This window comes from Hibiscus syriacus, unplaced genomic scaffold (genome assembly GCF_006381635.1).
Source record: "Hibiscus syriacus cultivar Baekdansim isolate YM2019G1 unplaced genomic scaffold, ASM638163v2 tig00116973_pilon, whole genome shotgun sequence".
NCBI lineage: Eukaryota > Viridiplantae > Streptophyta > Magnoliopsida > Malvales > Malvaceae > Hibiscus > Hibiscus syriacus.
Genome location: NW_024063497.1, coordinates 129074 through 145632, shown reverse-complemented (window position 1 = coordinate 145632; position 16559 = coordinate 129074). Strand labels below are relative to the sequence as shown.

General features: G+C 36.4%; 1 protein-coding gene, 1 long non-coding RNA gene and 1 pseudogene across 3 annotated transcripts; all 3 read right to left on the bottom strand.

The window, feature by feature from the left end:
• Positions 1 to 191: 191 nt before the first annotated feature.
• On the bottom strand, positions 192 to 3995 carry LOC120192262 (neurochondrin-like). 2 transcript variants are annotated; one of them, XM_039195061.1, is made up of 17 exons: positions 3853 to 3995; positions 3606 to 3768; positions 3331 to 3467; positions 2988 to 3091; positions 2791 to 2886; positions 2593 to 2686; positions 2373 to 2493; positions 2081 to 2283; positions 1813 to 1904; positions 1693 to 1748; positions 1458 to 1547; positions 1243 to 1342; positions 1034 to 1138; positions 887 to 959; positions 529 to 692; positions 391 to 445; positions 192 to 285 (listed from the first exon to the last, which is right to left on the bottom strand). In XM_039195061.1, the coding sequence occupies exons 2-17, from the start codon at positions 3647 to 3649 to the stop codon at positions 230 to 232; spliced, it is 1590 nt and encodes a 529-aa protein (XP_039050992.1). In that variant the 5' UTR covers positions 3650 to 3768; positions 3853 to 3995; the 3' UTR covers positions 192 to 229. The 2 variants fall into 2 exon arrangements, with proteins under 2 accessions (XP_039050992.1, XP_039050993.1); XM_039195062.1 differs by having other exon boundaries at positions 3606 to 3762.
• A 10342-nt stretch (positions 3996 to 14337) lies between these two features.
• Positions 14338 to 14841, bottom strand: LOC120192240. Its single transcript, XR_005522764.1, has 2 exons — positions 14745 to 14841; positions 14338 to 14659 (listed from the first exon to the last, which is right to left on the bottom strand). It is a non-coding gene; the product is annotated as an uncharacterized LOC120192240 (long non-coding RNA).
• Positions 14842 to 15171: 330 nt separating this feature from the next.
• Positions 15172 to 16322, bottom strand: LOC120192239 (annotated as a pseudogene).
• Positions 16323 to 16559: the final 237 nt, after the last annotated feature.

Here is a 16559-nt window from a genome sequence, read left to right as displayed (position 1 = left end):
TCCCGAACACACATCAACAAGCGTCTCGAGTAAAGAAGATAAAAGTATAGATTCCCTCTGCTGTTCTTTTAGATTGATTCTCATCCGTCAGTGTCATTTAAGGTGCACGGCATCAGGGTAAAGATCCATGGACACACAGTTCAACAATGCCTGATACTTACCAGGAGAAGTAAATTACCCAGATAACATATACCTTCAAGGAAACTAATAAGTGGCTACGTCAATTGAATTATTCCTCAACTGCTTTTCGTATTTGAGGGAATCGATCAGCCCATCGAGAATATCCTGCATCAGGATCAAAACATAGCATGCATGAAGCCAGTTCGAAAATGATCTTAAAGTAATTATAAGGTTTACATTTATATATATACACCCTCGGAAAGGACAAACCTGCAGTAACAATCTCTAGAAGATCCATGTCTGCTTTAGCAACATCAGACATACCCTACAATAATGAGAAGGAAAAATATTAGTTCCACAACTTATGAAACAAATATACACACAGATGAACATAGCATCGGCTTTTACCTGTCCCCATGAAGCCAAGCTTCTTGCAACGAGCCGTGACAGGCTATCAAGACAGCTGATACTAAAACCAGGATGATTCAAAAGATCATTTTCGGATGTCAAATCAAATATCAGTGAGCAAATACTTGAAGCCATCATGACAATAGATTGGTCATTAGTTTTCTCTGCAAAATTCAGCAATTGCTTAAGAATATGTGTTAAATGCTAGAGTACAAGTTAAATGAAGTAAAAAGCAAATGATATTCCATGAAAATTCTACACTGAAAGTAATCAAATAATTTATCAGTTATCACTTTCATAGTATTTCCTTCAAGTGTCAAGTCAAGGCATTGACTCAAAGAAATGATTGAAACAGTACCTGTCCAAAGTGCCAGTGCCTTCAAAAGATTAAAAAATGTTGATTCATCCTCTGGAAAGGGAAATCGCTCTCTCTGTTGATAAAAGAATAGGAGTCAATACATTACACAAATGAAGTATTTTACGAAAACATGATAACAACCGCCACCTTTAAAAGAAAATTCAAAATTGTATCACACGCCAAGAAAACACAATCATTATCCTCAACCCCATGTCTGTTCTGCTTTATCAACTTTATGAGGCAGTCCACAACCTGCATTGAAACCAATATTTTCACATGATAATAAGAAGTTTACGCCACGTATGACAACAGCAGCTCATATATAGGTTGCATTCGTATCGGAAAGATATACTTACAGCTTTATAACCTCCAGAAGAGGCCAAAAGTTTGCATCCTTCAATTTCCAAAGTCATTTGACACAACATTGGTAGCAGAAAGCATAGAGAGTAAAATGGACTGCATCAAAGTTAATTAGCAAAAATATTCAGAAAAGTTGGTCACAAGCTACAAAAACGAAACAAAAGACATACTTATCAAATCATCAATAAACTACAGCATTAACTTGCCGTACCTTGAATCATCTTCACCTTCAACTGAAAGCATATACCCCAAAAGTTCCTCGATTTTATCTTTGCATGCAATGGGTGTTTCTGCAAGATAGCTAAAACAAACACAAAAATCAGCTCAACAAAAGAATCACTCTAGGTGCAAAAAATCAGCATACAGTGCTTTATAATGTTCATGTACACCTAAATATATAAAGGGAAATGACGTTAATACTTTGAATAAGATGGCATAAAAAATACCTCCCAACAAGACGTACTGAAGCGAGAAGATCATTTCCTACTTTTTGCCCATGTTCCTGAAAATGTTAACTGTAAATAAAAGAGGTGAAAGAATTATTAGTATCATATTTCTAATCATACCTTCGCATCTTCTAGATATTCAAGAACCACACCAATTGTCTCATTAAGCCCATTGATCACCTTTATGAAAGTACTTTCATCAATAGGGTTCCCTGTGATTGAGTTTCCTCATTAAATTCCTTAAATAAACAGCTTATAAAGTACATACCGAAAAATAACAAGCACCCTTGCAACAAATTGAAAAAAAGTTTTGAAGGTAGAAAAACAAAACAGTATAATAAGCAATGCAGCACAGCCACACTAGTATATCTAGGAATTGTTAACATGCCTTCAGTTTCACCAATGTTTGATATCAGTTTTATTATCTTCTCCACCAAGGAAAAGACAGTAGTCACTTTCTGTTGCTTTGAAATTATAGTTTCAGCTGTTGATGAAGAAGAACTCTTAGAAGCTGCATATTTTGTGTAGGCTAGATCATTCAGCAAAACAGTAACTTCAACCCTTGAAGACTCCAAGACAAGCAATAGACACCTGAGAAATAAATTTCTAAATAATAAACCGTCCCAAAAAATTAATGTAGCATTAGAAGAACCAAGAAATCTAAACAATCACTCCTTTACCTGTCAGCTGGAATAGGGACCTGTACATTAGGCAAGTTTATCTGACCAATCAACCAACCTTCACCCTTTATAGATACCATGGATTCAGCTAGAATAAGGGCCTCAAAATTTTCAGCAGGTGCTGTATTAAAATAACAAAAACATATATACCAGTGAGTTTCACTGATCAAAACTGAAAATTTTGATCAGGAAGGGATAGAACAAATTTAGTTCAACATGCCAACACGGTTCTGTAAAATTTTTGCAACACCATCACGTATATGATTTGACCAGTTCTCATTTGGAATAACACGGAGTGCATCATGAAGTAATGTCTAACAGTGAAAATCTGATCAATCTTAAGTAAGATGGTTCCTAAGAATTAACTATCCAAAGCAATAACTTCTTAGATAGGAAAAGGAGGAGGGCAAGGGCATACCGAATATTCTGAAGAGAAGATGGCAGACAATAAGTGAAGTGCTTCAAACTTTAAGGCACTTTGTAGGAGAGCAAATTGTCTTGCTACTTCTGCCACCTAAATTGCCATGGAAATGATGAAAATGATCAGAATATGATGTTTGTGAACTAAAGATTGAGGAGAAAAAGCTTAACGGCTACCAAAACATCTAGACTTACAACGATTGATAACTCAGAAAGATGGTCATTTTCAATGATGCCTTGAGAAAGCTTCTTTAGCATCATTTGTAAAACCTTCATGGCAAGTTCCATCAAATGAGACCCTGCAACAAGTTCAAATGCTAAACATTTTCTTCATAGACAGTAAAATTCGACTTGCAAATCCGTAACACTGTATAATTAATTATGCCAAGTACCCAAAAAAGTTACACACAAAAACACAATACAAAACAATAAATTCTCTCCAATTTAAAGCTTCCAGCTATCATCATGATGTAGACTGTCATGATATAAGGCCCTGGAAGTGCCAAATTCTAGAAATTTGAGTATATAAATAAGCTACCATCTGACAAAGCGGACATTTGACCAGCAAGTGAAGTCATCCCTCCACACTCGTACACTGCGGTTATCCCATCCTCAGAAGCAGCTGACACCAAGTACAAAAATTCATAGCTTTCTTCCAGCACAGGTAAGCCTGATCTGCATTCAAATATATATATATATATAGAACAAGCAAACTTAGAATAAAAAATCAGCTTAGTCAAAGCTAGAATTCATATTTTTGTACAGAATATATCTAAATTACTCTATAAAGAGGAATGTGGATAAAAAGCTTACTCCTTTGACATTACTTCCAAAACCATTGGAATCTTTGATACCATTTCTTTTGAAGAAGCAATCTCAAGAACTTAACAAAACGCAGATAGAACCGTAACCGACAGCTGCTAATAGGCATCTCGGTTTTCACCATTACCACTACTCACCACACCTTTGCCTAACCCTTTTTTAACCAAACAAACAAAAGAGAGTAAATTTAAGCATAAAATAGAATTGAAAAAATCAGATAAAAAGCATAAACCAATACCGGTCCTTAAGAGGCGGTCCAAAAAGTGAGGTCCAACAGCATCGTAGATAGCTTTAAGGGAAACAAGATCGTCACTTTTAGTGAACTTGGTGACGAGAAGCAAGCCAGCGAGCCGCTGCTCGTCTCTCTCGCCTTTTAGTAGCTTCAAGATGGTGTTACATTGTATGTTGTTGAACCCTAGAAGTAGTGAAGTTGAGTCAGTAGTGGGTAGTAATCAACTAAGTTCTTCAACCCCAGTTTATGGTGCTCACAATGTACAACGTTGTTATCAACCTCAAAATTTAATGGTTCCACCATAATTTCATCACCAAGAAAATTTTGTTTCACCACATTTCCAATACCAAACACAATCTCAAAACCCACAACCTTTTCATAATCCAAATCTCAATCAACTTTCAGCACCAAATTCTGGTTTTCGTATTAATCAGTTAGACGATTATGAGCTAACAAAAAAAATTATGAGTACTAGTCAGTATTCGAAATTTGATCTTGGTCAATACCCGGACTTTGATCTTGGTCTATACTCAGATTTTGATGATTTTTCAGAAGAAGAAACAGACACTGCGTGTAATGATTTTGATATTGGTCAATACCCGAATTTTGATGATGAAACAGCCGCTGCCGAGGAAGATGTTGTTGATAATAATGAGGAGGAAGTTACGACTGTGAATGAACATGTTGAACATCCATTCTGTAATTCATATAACCCTAAAAAAATAAAAAAAGAAGAAGAAGTCCCCGAAGAAAAGAAAAAGAAGAAAATGACACGGGAGTATAACTGGAATATGCCAGAATTACTTCAGATACCGAAAGAAGAGTTGGTAAAGATAGCAGTTGATTATTACACAAAAGTTATTTGTATCAAGAAAGATGATTGTTTTGATACAAAGGAAGACTTGAAGATAGTTTTGTATACGAAATGTGTGGAAGATGGCTATCAACTAAAAGTTAACAAATCAAGCAAAGATCGTTTCGAAACAAAGTGTATGATTGACAAAAACTGTACGTGGCGAATGATTGTAAAGAGGATAAAAGATTGTGAAATGTTTCAAGTTAGGACTTTTATTGATAAACGTACATGTTCAATAACCCAAGTTTTTCCTCACCATAGACAGGAAAACAAAAAGGTGTTGGGTGGTTTTCTGGCTGAGTTAATGTTTTTGAATGGCAGGGTATATCGGGGACATGAAATTATGACTGACATGAATGAGCAGTTCAAGATTAGTATCTCATATTCTCAAGCTTGGAGAGCCAAATGTTATGCATTGGAATTGTTGAGGAGGTCTCCAAAAGCATCGTTTGCCCAACTGTCGGCTTATTGTCACAATTTAAATCTAAAAAATCATGGGTCGGTAACTTATATCAAAACAGATAGAGATGGACGCTTTGAGTTGTTGTTTATCGCCATTGGTGCTGCGGTTAGTAAATCAATATAATTTTGTTGACTCATTTTTGTTAGTTACATGCATTTCACATTTAAATGATTATATTTCTTGTGTATATTATTTTGTAGATTCGTTCGTTTATTACTTGCATGCGCCAAATTATTATAGTTGATGGAGCACATTTGAAAGGTCGATACATTGGAGTAAACTTATTAGGAGTAGCCATGGATGCTAACAATGGGAAACTGCCAATAGCTTACGGGGTTGGCAAATATGAAACCTCTGATTCATGGACATGGTTTATGGGGTATCTTAGAGATTGCATAGATCCTAGTAGCAATCTGACAATCATATTCGATAGGGCAAACTCAATTGACAACGTTGTTAGAATGTGTTTCCTAGATGTTTTTCATGGACTTTGTGGTGTTCATTTGTACAGAAATCTAAAATCAAGGTATGCTGGTATAAAAAATCACAAATGGACATACTGGAAGGCTGTAAAAACTTATCGGGAAGTGGATTTAATAAGCATATAAATTGTTTAAGACGTGTTTTGCCTCAATGTACTCAAACACTAGAAGATGTCGGGTTTGAAAGATGGTCAAGAGTACATCAACTTGGAGCAAGATATGGTTTCATGACGTCTAATAGTGCATAATCAATCAACTCTCTAAGTCGTCATTCCTGGAAATTACCCATTACTATGTTAATGGAGTTTTTTCGAGCCTCTATTCAACAGTGGTACTACAAGAAAATAAACCATGCATGTATTATTTCTTTAAATTCGTAACTTATCATATTTATATTTTACTAAGTATTATTTATTTAAATTTACAGGAACATTGGAACGTCGTGTTACACCATGGACTAAAAAAAAGATAACGAAACGTGTTATGAAGTCAACGTCATGGAGAGTTGAACCATGTTCAAACACTTTGTTTGAAGTATTGGATAATAACTTAAATGGGCTTGTCGATCTAAATGCAAAGACGTGTAGTTGTATGAAATGACAAACATCTGATTATCCGTGTGGCCATGTTATAAAAGTTGCTCTTCATCTAAACCAAGATGATTTAAGCGCATACGCTATGAATTGCTACACTACAGAAGTATATCGACAGACTTATGCCGAGATTGTCTACCCTATTCCATATCCTTCTGAGTGGGACATACCAGATGACTTACAAACAGTTTTGCCACCATACATGGACAACAGACTACCTGGCTGACCAAAAAATCACGATCGTATACCATCTAAGGGTGAAGAGAAAAGGATATCGACATGTAGTCGGTGCAAGAAAAGTGGTCATACAAGGTTGACCTGTGGATCACCAGTGTCATCACAATAATCTTTTCCTCTACCAAAATATGGATCCTAATCAAAATTCAAAGCTCATATGGTGCCAAGCAAATGGAAATCAAAATCACAATCAAAATCAAAATTTCAATCACAACCGGCTTCACTTTTTAGGACTTATTAACTTAGGTGATTTTTAAATGCAAACGTTGTATTATGTGTATTTTATGTGTGAATGAATATATTTTTAGTTAGACATTCATTAGTAACTTGAGTTTGAATATTGCTATGATATGTTCAATTGTTATCACTTATCAGATTGTTGTCTGTTATCTTTTTGAAGGTGTTTTCCTTGAATTCGTAACGCGAAAGTCAAATTCACGTTGTGATTTTTTGTTGTGATTGTTACGAAAGTCAAATTCGCGTTGCGATTGTTGCGAAAATCAAATTCGAAACGCGAAAGTAAAACTCGCAACGCGAAAATCGCAACACGAATTTGACTTTCACGTTGCGAAAGTGTACCTTCAACAGGTCTTTTTTGCATTCAACATAATGCAGATTGAAATTTTCTTAAACAACAAATCAACTTTTACAAATCAATTAAACAAGCAAAAAACAATTCTTATTTACACATCTAAAAAAAACAAATCAACAGTTGGTTGTTTATGCACAAATACATCAGTTTCACGCAGCTCACTTCAGGATTAACTTGCAGAAACCAAACATTTGCTCAAACAACACTTTCTACACATCTAAAACCAACAAACAACAAATTATCTAGGTACTTAACCAAACATTTTCAAACAAACAAAGAGTATATATGTTAACAGCACTTGCTCAAACTTACCAATTTGTGTTGTTTATGCACACTTTCAGCACGCGGATGCAAGTAGGCAACGTCTCACATATATCGCTCTATCTATAAAATGCCGAAACCACAAGCCTACTACACCTTTATCTCTATCTGTAGGAGTTAGAAACTGTTTACTTCATGTCATCAAACGTTCCAAGAACATACATACGAGAGGACCACAATCCCCTCTGGCTCCCTCCGTTTGTTGTGGTGCTGTCTCGTCTCTGATCATTGTAACTTTGAACTTCTTTGGCTTCTTGTTTCTAGAATTAGTCCAATAATCAATCGCATCCAAGTATTTATCTAAATGAGCGCTCCATCCCTTACAAATAATATCTCTCAGATCAGACAATGATAAGTAATTCAACATGATGTCATATACTATCGTCTTCAGGGATGGGAGCTGAAGCTCGACGAGAAGCTAATGACGACGTTCCACAACATGGATAAACACCTGCAATCATAAATAATAATTCAATTGCGCACATCAAATAAAATTTATGAATATCTTTAAAATATTCAAAAATAAAATACTAACCTTATCGAACTCCCACCACACAGGATAAAGTTTAGTTTTTCCATTACCCAACACATATGAAGTGTCTCTCTGATCCTTCAAGTGAGCTACGTGAAAAGACGAAGGCATAATAGTCTATCGTGTATTTTTTATTTTCTTCAATTTCTTTATTATCAGAAGACGTGACACTCATGCATCAATATGTTGTTTTATAAAAAAAATACATATATTAGTGAATTTAATAAATTTTAAAAAATTAATCAAAATGCAATATAAGAAGAATATAAGACTTACCACCCATTCGAAATAGCCATTGTCTTCAACCCCTAATAAAACACCCCACCAAGACCGATCAAGAAACAAATGCATATCATCGTCGAGTTTGCATATGTCAGCGTAACACCCCTGACTCCACTCATATAGATAAAATCAATTGCGATCTTAGCCCATAGGGCATTATCCTTAATTTGTGTCTGGTAGTGTTCTCCTCTCCACTTCAGATATCAGAATGGTACTGGCCGGTAGCTGATACGAAAGCCAACTCGAATCCATCATATCGAGCACGTGAGGGGGTTTATCAATATGTCGACATAATATGCCATGTGAATCGGGCTCTTGAACGGTGGGAGGGGCCTCTTGAACGGTGGGATGAGCCTCTTGAAATATAGGGGGCCTCTTGAACGATGACAGGTGAATCGGGCTTCTTCTTACGGAGTCTTGGAAGTATCGGGGTGAAAGGAGACGTAATGGCACGTGTACGACGTCTGATGCGTGAACTCCGTCGTGCAGGAAAAACCCGACGTAAAACATCTACCTTATCGGGCCACCAAAAATAAATTAATACATAAATTAGTAAATAAACAAATAAATAATGTTGAAAAAAGGTTATTTACATTTTTAATATAGTATTAAACAAACTTACCTTATTGTGTAGAGTATGAACCTCATTTTACAACGATGCAATAATCTCACGTAGAGCGGCTACCCTCATCACGTAAAGTAGATACCTCACCACGTAAAGCACCATTGTCATCGCGTAAAACCTCTACCTCACTACGTAAAGATAGTACCTTATCACGCCATGCACCATTGTCGTCACATAAAGTATCGACCTCCTCACAAGCACTGACCTCCTCACGTAACTCCCTTAACTCATCCCGTGGAGGTGGAGACCAGGGAGATAAATGTCGCGGCATCTTTGTCGGTCTCCTATCATGAGGTGATGGTAGAGAAGAAGATCGATGATGTGATGGAATAGGTGATGGCTCTCGTTGTGGAGGTGTATAATCGGCTCGATCAGGTGATGGCTCTAGGTGTCGAGCTGTAGAATCGGCTTGATCAGGTGATGGCTCTCGAAGTGGGGGGTGCTCATCATCCGTGCCATAAAAAAACGCTTACTAGCTTGCCACCAATCAGTGGCAAGCTCAGCCTCTGTAATGGATAGTTGGCCTCCTAACAATATAAAAGCTCAAACAAAGTTAAACGTCTACTAGTAATAACTTGTTTATATATGGTAGTATTTATGTTAACTTACATCATTCATCATCGTATATGGTAGTAACTCTTCCCAATCCAACAGCCGGATCCTCCTCCAGGAAATAGCCCTAGGAATATCATTTGAATTTTTGATTACATATGTCCGCATGCTGGGAAAAGCCTCAAATATCCAAATCTAAAAAACAATATAATACACAAACATTAGTAATTGTTACATAATTAATTATAATTTTGGAAACATTATATAGAATCCTTACCTTAAAGGCCCAAATAAAGCTTGCCAAAGTGTATTTGGAACCATGGTTACGTAAACTTTTTCGGTCCTCAAAGGCAAACGACAACTTTTTCCAAGTAGATTTCCATATATATGAACCCCACGGAAAGACGTTACATGCATTTAGGTTCTTTACCAATAATATTAGGTCCTCAGAAATAGGTTGTCTTGCCTCTTTGCCTAAAAAGTCGGCATGCAAAACTAAAAAAAGGCATACTCGGAGAACATCGAGGTCATCCATCCGAGTAAAACCATCTTTAACAAGTAATCTTTTCAAGTCGTCGACGTATAAACTGGGCTTCGCCTTTGCCAGCTCAGGAAAAACCCGAGATAACTATGATGGGCGGGCGATATGACTAGTGTACCGACCTACTTCATCGTGTCCGAAGCGTAGACCAATGATTAAGCAAAACTTCTCCTGCCGAAAACAGGTATACGCCAGTGGAAAATGAAATCATATCTCTTCATCACCACGTTGTATCCTCTCGGGTATATCGTTAGTCATGGTCTGAAGAAACAAATGGGTCAACATAGCATCTCCACCTGGATGTTGTACTTTCAGCCACGGCTCGAAGCAAGTATCCTCAAACAATTTTCTTTGTACATGTGTAAGTGTCGACGCTATTGTAGCGACTAGGCTTAATTTATTCCTTATAGTCAATGAAGCCGAAAAAAATTTCTAGCAAATACAATAAACATACTAAGTTAGATATACTAAAAACTATAAATTATACAGTATAAACAGACATGATATTAAACAGTGAAAACAAAGTCAAATATGTTTCAAACTAGCACGGTATTCACCCAAGTCATTATTCTATCATAGTTCACAAAATGCATCAGATAACATTCCAGAAGTAAGCACTTATATACAAAATATAGGTTTAGTGTAGGTTTAAGGACAACATAAAGAGTAGTAGTTTATTCTTGAACTTAAATTCGCAACACTATGAAGTTTGTATTTGTCTTTGCTTTTTTGTTGAAGTAATGCAATTCATTTCTGAAACTTAAAATCGCAACGCGAAAATGAAATTACAAATTTAAGTTTCAAAAACTATTCTTCTGCAATTGAAACTTAAATGAATTGCATTACTTTAACCAAAAGACAAAACAAAGACAAATACTAACTTCACAGGGTTAAAGACTAAACAGTTTAGCAGTATTGGCAGCAACCGAATAAATTTACTAAGCAATCTAAGTGAAATGATTAATGTATTATTGAAGAAATTACTAGTAAATTTATCATAAATTTAAATATGAAAAATCTAATAATAATTTAAAATTTTCAAAATAAAAATAATTAAAAAAATTAACCTTCGGTGGTTGATTTTCCATTTGTGACCGTGAATGGTTGTGAGGGTGGCTTTGAGAGATGGAGATAGACGGATTTCGCCGGAGATGGAGACGGATGTCACCGTAGAGAGTGAGAGATGGAGATGAGATTGAGTTATGATTTAGGGTTTTAGGTTATGATTTACAATTATAATGTTTACATTTGTGTTGCGAAATTAATATTGTGTTTCGAATTCGAAAATAAAATTCGCGTTGCGAAAATAAACGCGCTTTGCGAATTACAAATTCGCGTTGCGATTTACATATTCGCGTTGCAAATTTGAAAATCGCAACGCGAATTAGGAGAATTGCAATGCGATTTACATATTCGCATTGCGAATTTAGAAACTGAGTTGCGAAATTGGAGTTCGCGTTGCGAATTTGTTAGTCATTTTCGCAAATCCAAAAAAAGTTGATTAAAATTGTATATTATAAGAAATTTTCGGTCACTTAAGTTATTTTCTCTTAAAAATTTTCGAGGTAGTTTCCAGAGGAATCTATAATGGCCCAAAACATGTAAGGCGTAGTTTCATTAGGTGGGTTTCAGTTGTAGTTTGAGATCGCCTCGGCTCGCATAGATTCCCGGGCCATCACCAACGCGCTATATTGGGACCATTTCAAATGAAGCAACTCTTATTTGGGCTAAAAAAACCCATATTCACCACCTTAGGTCATAAACCAGTCAATCACTAGGGAGAAATTTAAAATATATAGATATCATCATAATTATCTTGAAATATAAAATTAATATAAAGAAATTTAAATCGATATTATTTCGACTCTAATTCTCATTCATAAAAATTAACTATGACTCACCTCGTATATAATTTTTTTAATAAAAAAATCAAATTTATAAAAAAAATAACTCATCAGATTCAAAAATATTTTTGAATGAGAAAGAAATAAACAATAACAATATTATGCCCAGCTAGAGGCATGCAGCTGGTGCAACAATCACTACGAAAACCCTCGTATAGCAGTAGGTGGAGCATGAAAGATGTTGAAATCGAAAGGGAGAGACCAAGCCAATTTTGTCTTTCCATCTGCAAACACGGTTGTCAAAGCATGGACAGCCTCCATATGTAAACGTGGGCTTTGCTAAAGGACACTATCCACAGATTACAAAATTAAACAGATTACAAAATCATATACTTTGAATTATATTCAAACTCGTAATCTAATAAACTATGTCAAACATTATAATCAAGCTTATTAACATAAGATTCGTTAGATAAATTAAATTATCTTACAACTTTATTGATCAAATCAATTGAAGATTAATTAAAATTTAATCGATTCGACTTTGAGTCTCATTTTACAACATTAGACGTAACTAAACCCTTGGATTGTGCAGATGATGCTCGAAGACTAATCATTGTGGATTGTCCGATCTTGTTGATATGTTAATCCAACTAGACAGGCTTAATCTTAAATCCTCTAAATAAGAACTCATGATTCCAATACCAGTTGTGAGTGGCCGGTACGGGAATAAAGAGGATTTTTATTTAATCAATAATTTATATAATTGCCAGTTAGACCACATTGGCCCTTCTCAACGGTCGAGAGGCAGCTGGATCGACGTAGGCTAAAGCAAGTGAGCTGTAAATGGCCGGCAGATGCCTGTAACCGAGGCTTTGGATGTTTCTTTTTATACCAAGCGATATCCCACAAAGTGTTGTGCATCACATCCTCCCATGGCGGCCACACCACAAGAAAAACCAGCGCAAGCTAAAGAAACACGGCCGTTAAGAGCCGAATATGAAGACTACTCCCAAGTTTTCGAAGACCAGATATCATCAACCGGTTGCGGCGGGTGTTTCCGGGGACTTTTCCGGTGGCGGCATGGATACCTGCTGCAATCCGAAGAGAACAGAGAAAATCGGGTGAAGAGAAAAGCCAAGAAATTGCAAGATATCGGAGTTATTGGCGGGTCCAAGATGGAAGAATTTCATTAGAAGATTTAGTATTTATGGGATCAACAAGAAAAGAAGGTCGACGACGATGCAGTACGATATTCAAAGCTATGAACTCAATTTCGATGAAGGGATCCATAGAGAAACCGACGCTGGATACCTTGGTTTCTCTGCTAGATTTGCAGCTCCAACTGGGATAACAAAGGGCAGCTTTTGGGATCGCATTATACGGTTTTTTGATCATTGAAACTGAGATAAATTGGTATCAATTGTAATTGAGTGATTCTTTTTTTGTACATGTTCATCTGTGTTTCCAGATTCATATATAGTATACAGTCAATAATAATGTTATTTGTTGATAAATGGGTCAAATGTTGATGAAAAAATGGACTAAATATTAACTGTGTATAATTTGGGTTATTTATGTGTCCAATTGAGGTACCAGATTTGGATTTTTCTTTCCCCCGAACATCAACGTTTTGATCTGGGTCATCCTTGAATTTCGTGTTTGTCTAGCATTGTCAGATGTTTTGACTTCAAGTTGAGTTTTATTGCTAGTGGGATTTGTTATCTATTAAGTTGTGGTTGAGGGCATGTGATGCTGGTTTTGTTCTCTCTAGTGTGAGTTTTTCATGTATTTGGTTGATGGTATTTTGGGTATGGGAATGTTGTGTGGCTTTTTGGTCATCTTTTTGTATTAAACAGTGTGCTTAGGGTTGACAGTGTAATTGAATTCAACATAGTAGGGAGGTGTTTAAACCCTCGGTTGTCATGTTCGGTATAATTCATCAATAAAATCATACCATTTTTCCTTTTAAAATAAATTATAGTGTTCTGAATAAATCATCTCGAATTAAAATTATTTTGAATTTTGTAAGCTCGAATTGAATAGTTGAAATTGTTTATTTTCTATTTGAATTAAATTTAAATTAATTTACGAGATTGATCGATATTAAAAAAAATAAATGCAGAGATTAATTAATTTGCTCAATAAAGTTTGGTACGTTTTTGAAAAAAAGACAAAAGAGAGTATGGGGATCTCCAAACTTGCATAAAAGTAAACCACAAAGAAAGTCAATTGTAGTGGACAGGACACCCGTATTTCAAATATCCCACCTACTCTGATCTGGAAAATAATGCACCTAAAGTTCAACTTTTGACCCCAAAAGCTATTATTATTCTAAATGTATAGCCAAAAAAAAGTCTAGGAATATAACCACTAGCAAATTATCCAAAACTATCTCATAGGTTATTTGGACAAGTGTGTTATATGGAATTTTAATAAAGGGAATGAAATTTAGAATTAGACCATTTTGGTAACACAAGCTAGCTCTATATTTCATATATTCATTATATCATTCATCATTACAGGCAAGGAATAATAGAAAAGATCAGAGAAAAGAAGGCTTCCAAGATATGCAGCCAAATGTGAAGGCTTTATATGTCATTTCTTCTGCAAATTCGAACTCTAGATTAAAATGCTGGAGAAATAGCTATAATAATGATGTAAGCATGACTGTAAAGAATTATGCAAAGTTTTATGCACTGTACATCACTTATGCATAGCCAGCATATTGCACCAATGCACACCTGCACAAAGGGCTACGAATCGGGTTGCGAAATTTCTGTAGTATGTTCGATTTCATGGTTGAAGTTGAAATGTAACGAGACGTCGTTGATTGATATCAGGTGGAGAAGATGGTCATGGTCATGTTTCTCACTTTTCACCTGCATTACTTCTTTTGAAAAACAGGGTTGGTATATGAAACTGCAATGCTCTAAACAAATTAACCAAAAACAAGACATGCATTACGTTGACTATACCTTTTACGTTTGTTCTTCACTAGGGTTGAACTTGATGCATTGCTATGCCAGTTCCTCCTCTGATTGATGAACCAATTGTTTATTGCTTTAGTTAAACCTGTTTCTTGAACCAACTCGCCTTATCTTCCTCCTGAAAATCCGAAAACCAACAATTAACCGACTTTAACATGTTCTAATGAATCTTGACCGACCGGAAACAGAAACCGATTTTTAACCAAATTACTTACAGTAGGTATGGCCACTTGGAATGTGCCTGCCACCAAGCTTTTAAAACTGATGTTGTATCACCAGGTAGCTTTCCTGCTCTTCTCTTGCGTAAAATTTCCTCCCTTATGTCCACAATTTTCTCCTTGTAACCCTATAAGGAATGTAAAACTAAGTAAACATTGATTTACAAACTGATGTTGTATCACCAGGTAGCTTTCCGCTCTTCTCTTGCGTAAAATTTCCTCCCTTATGTCCACAATTTTCTCCTTGTAACCCTATAAGGAATGTAAAACTAAGTAAACATTGATTTACATGATAAAAAAAACACATTTAATTCATTAATTTTATTACCGTTTGAGTTCATGTTTCAGTTCTTGTCTCACACGCTCCATCAAAGACCTTTCACTCTCTGTGGGGACGAGAGGTCCGAATCCCATGGAATCCGGACCGTCAAAACATCGATCAAACAACTTGGCATCACAGTCCAATTGGTCTTCATCATCATCGGACATTGTTGTACCTGTTCCCTCCCCGGAGAAACTCCTGTTCATGTGTCAAACAGAAATGACGCTGTGAATGTCGGATATTGGTATTTGTTTGACGTAATGCAAATTGTTGGAAGCAAGAATAATAATGCACAACATCTGCTTGACATTTAAACAAATATACCTGTTAAGCTCTGTAAGGATTGTTCGATTCCCAGTATGCCATAAACTGCTTCCATTGCATGCACCCGAACATGTTGTTGCAGTTGTTCTTTAAATGAACATAGCAAGAGAACATAATGCGTCTACATTGAGAGGGAAGAGATAATAGTTCAAAATACAAAAATCTATTAAAATGATACGGGGGATCAATTAAAATGATTTGAAGACTGGGACCAATAATCCGAGTTATAGTTTGAGGATGTTTAGTGAAATTAAACCATATATAATGGAAACACTCTGTTTCATAAGATTTAACCCCAAAACAGAGTGAAAACAAGAAGAAACCAGGAAAGCATTTATGAATGGTTTTCAAACTTCAAAGATGTAGTGGCAGACCAAGAATTGATCGAGCTCTTGTCATCGGCAACCATGCCCTGGGCTCCGCCGCCTAGAGCCGAGTACTTGGCCGCCACATGCTGCGACTGAGCCAGCTGAGAGTCGATCATCGGGAGCTGATCACGGCGTGGCGACCCTGAGACACGACACGTGTGCTGACAGTAGTGCTCGTACAAGGGTGCGCTAGTATCTCCGCCTTGCACCTCGCATTTGCCAATTCATGGCCCCATCTCTTTCCACCACGACACCTTCGCTCTTGTTGTTATTCAAAGTCTCGCTGTTACTGACAGTGTTCTTCAAATCCCCCGATTCCACGGCCATCATGGAGTCTCCATGAAGGTTGAGTAAGCCATGGTCAGAGAATTGACCACCGTGCGGCTGAGGCTGCTGCGAACGGAGGAGGGCGGTGTTCAACCAATTGGGACCAGCGGTTTCTGCTTGTTGCTGTTGTTGGTCGTCGGTGAAGTGATGAAGAAGAAGGTCTTGGAAAGATGGTATTGTGGTGTGAAACGCCATGGAAACGGATACGAAAGAGAGAAATATGTCGACAACGAACTACGTTTCG

What these genes read in the sequence shown, in the direction of transcription:
- LOC120192262 (XM_039195061.1), bottom strand. Translation starts at nt 3,649, where the DNA reads ATGGTATCAAAGATTCCAATGGTTTTGGAAGTAATGTCAAAGGA. An exon ending in TTGGAAGTAATGTCAAAGGA is followed by an intron (nt 3,468 to 3,605) that starts GTAAGCTTTTTA and finishes ATTTGAATGCAG; the next exon opens with ATCAGGCTTACCTGTGCTGG. An exon ending in GAAGGTGAAGATGATTCAAG is followed by an intron (nt 1,343 to 1,457) that starts GTACGGCAAGTT and finishes ACTTTGATGCAG; the next exon opens with TCCATTTTACTCTCTATGCT.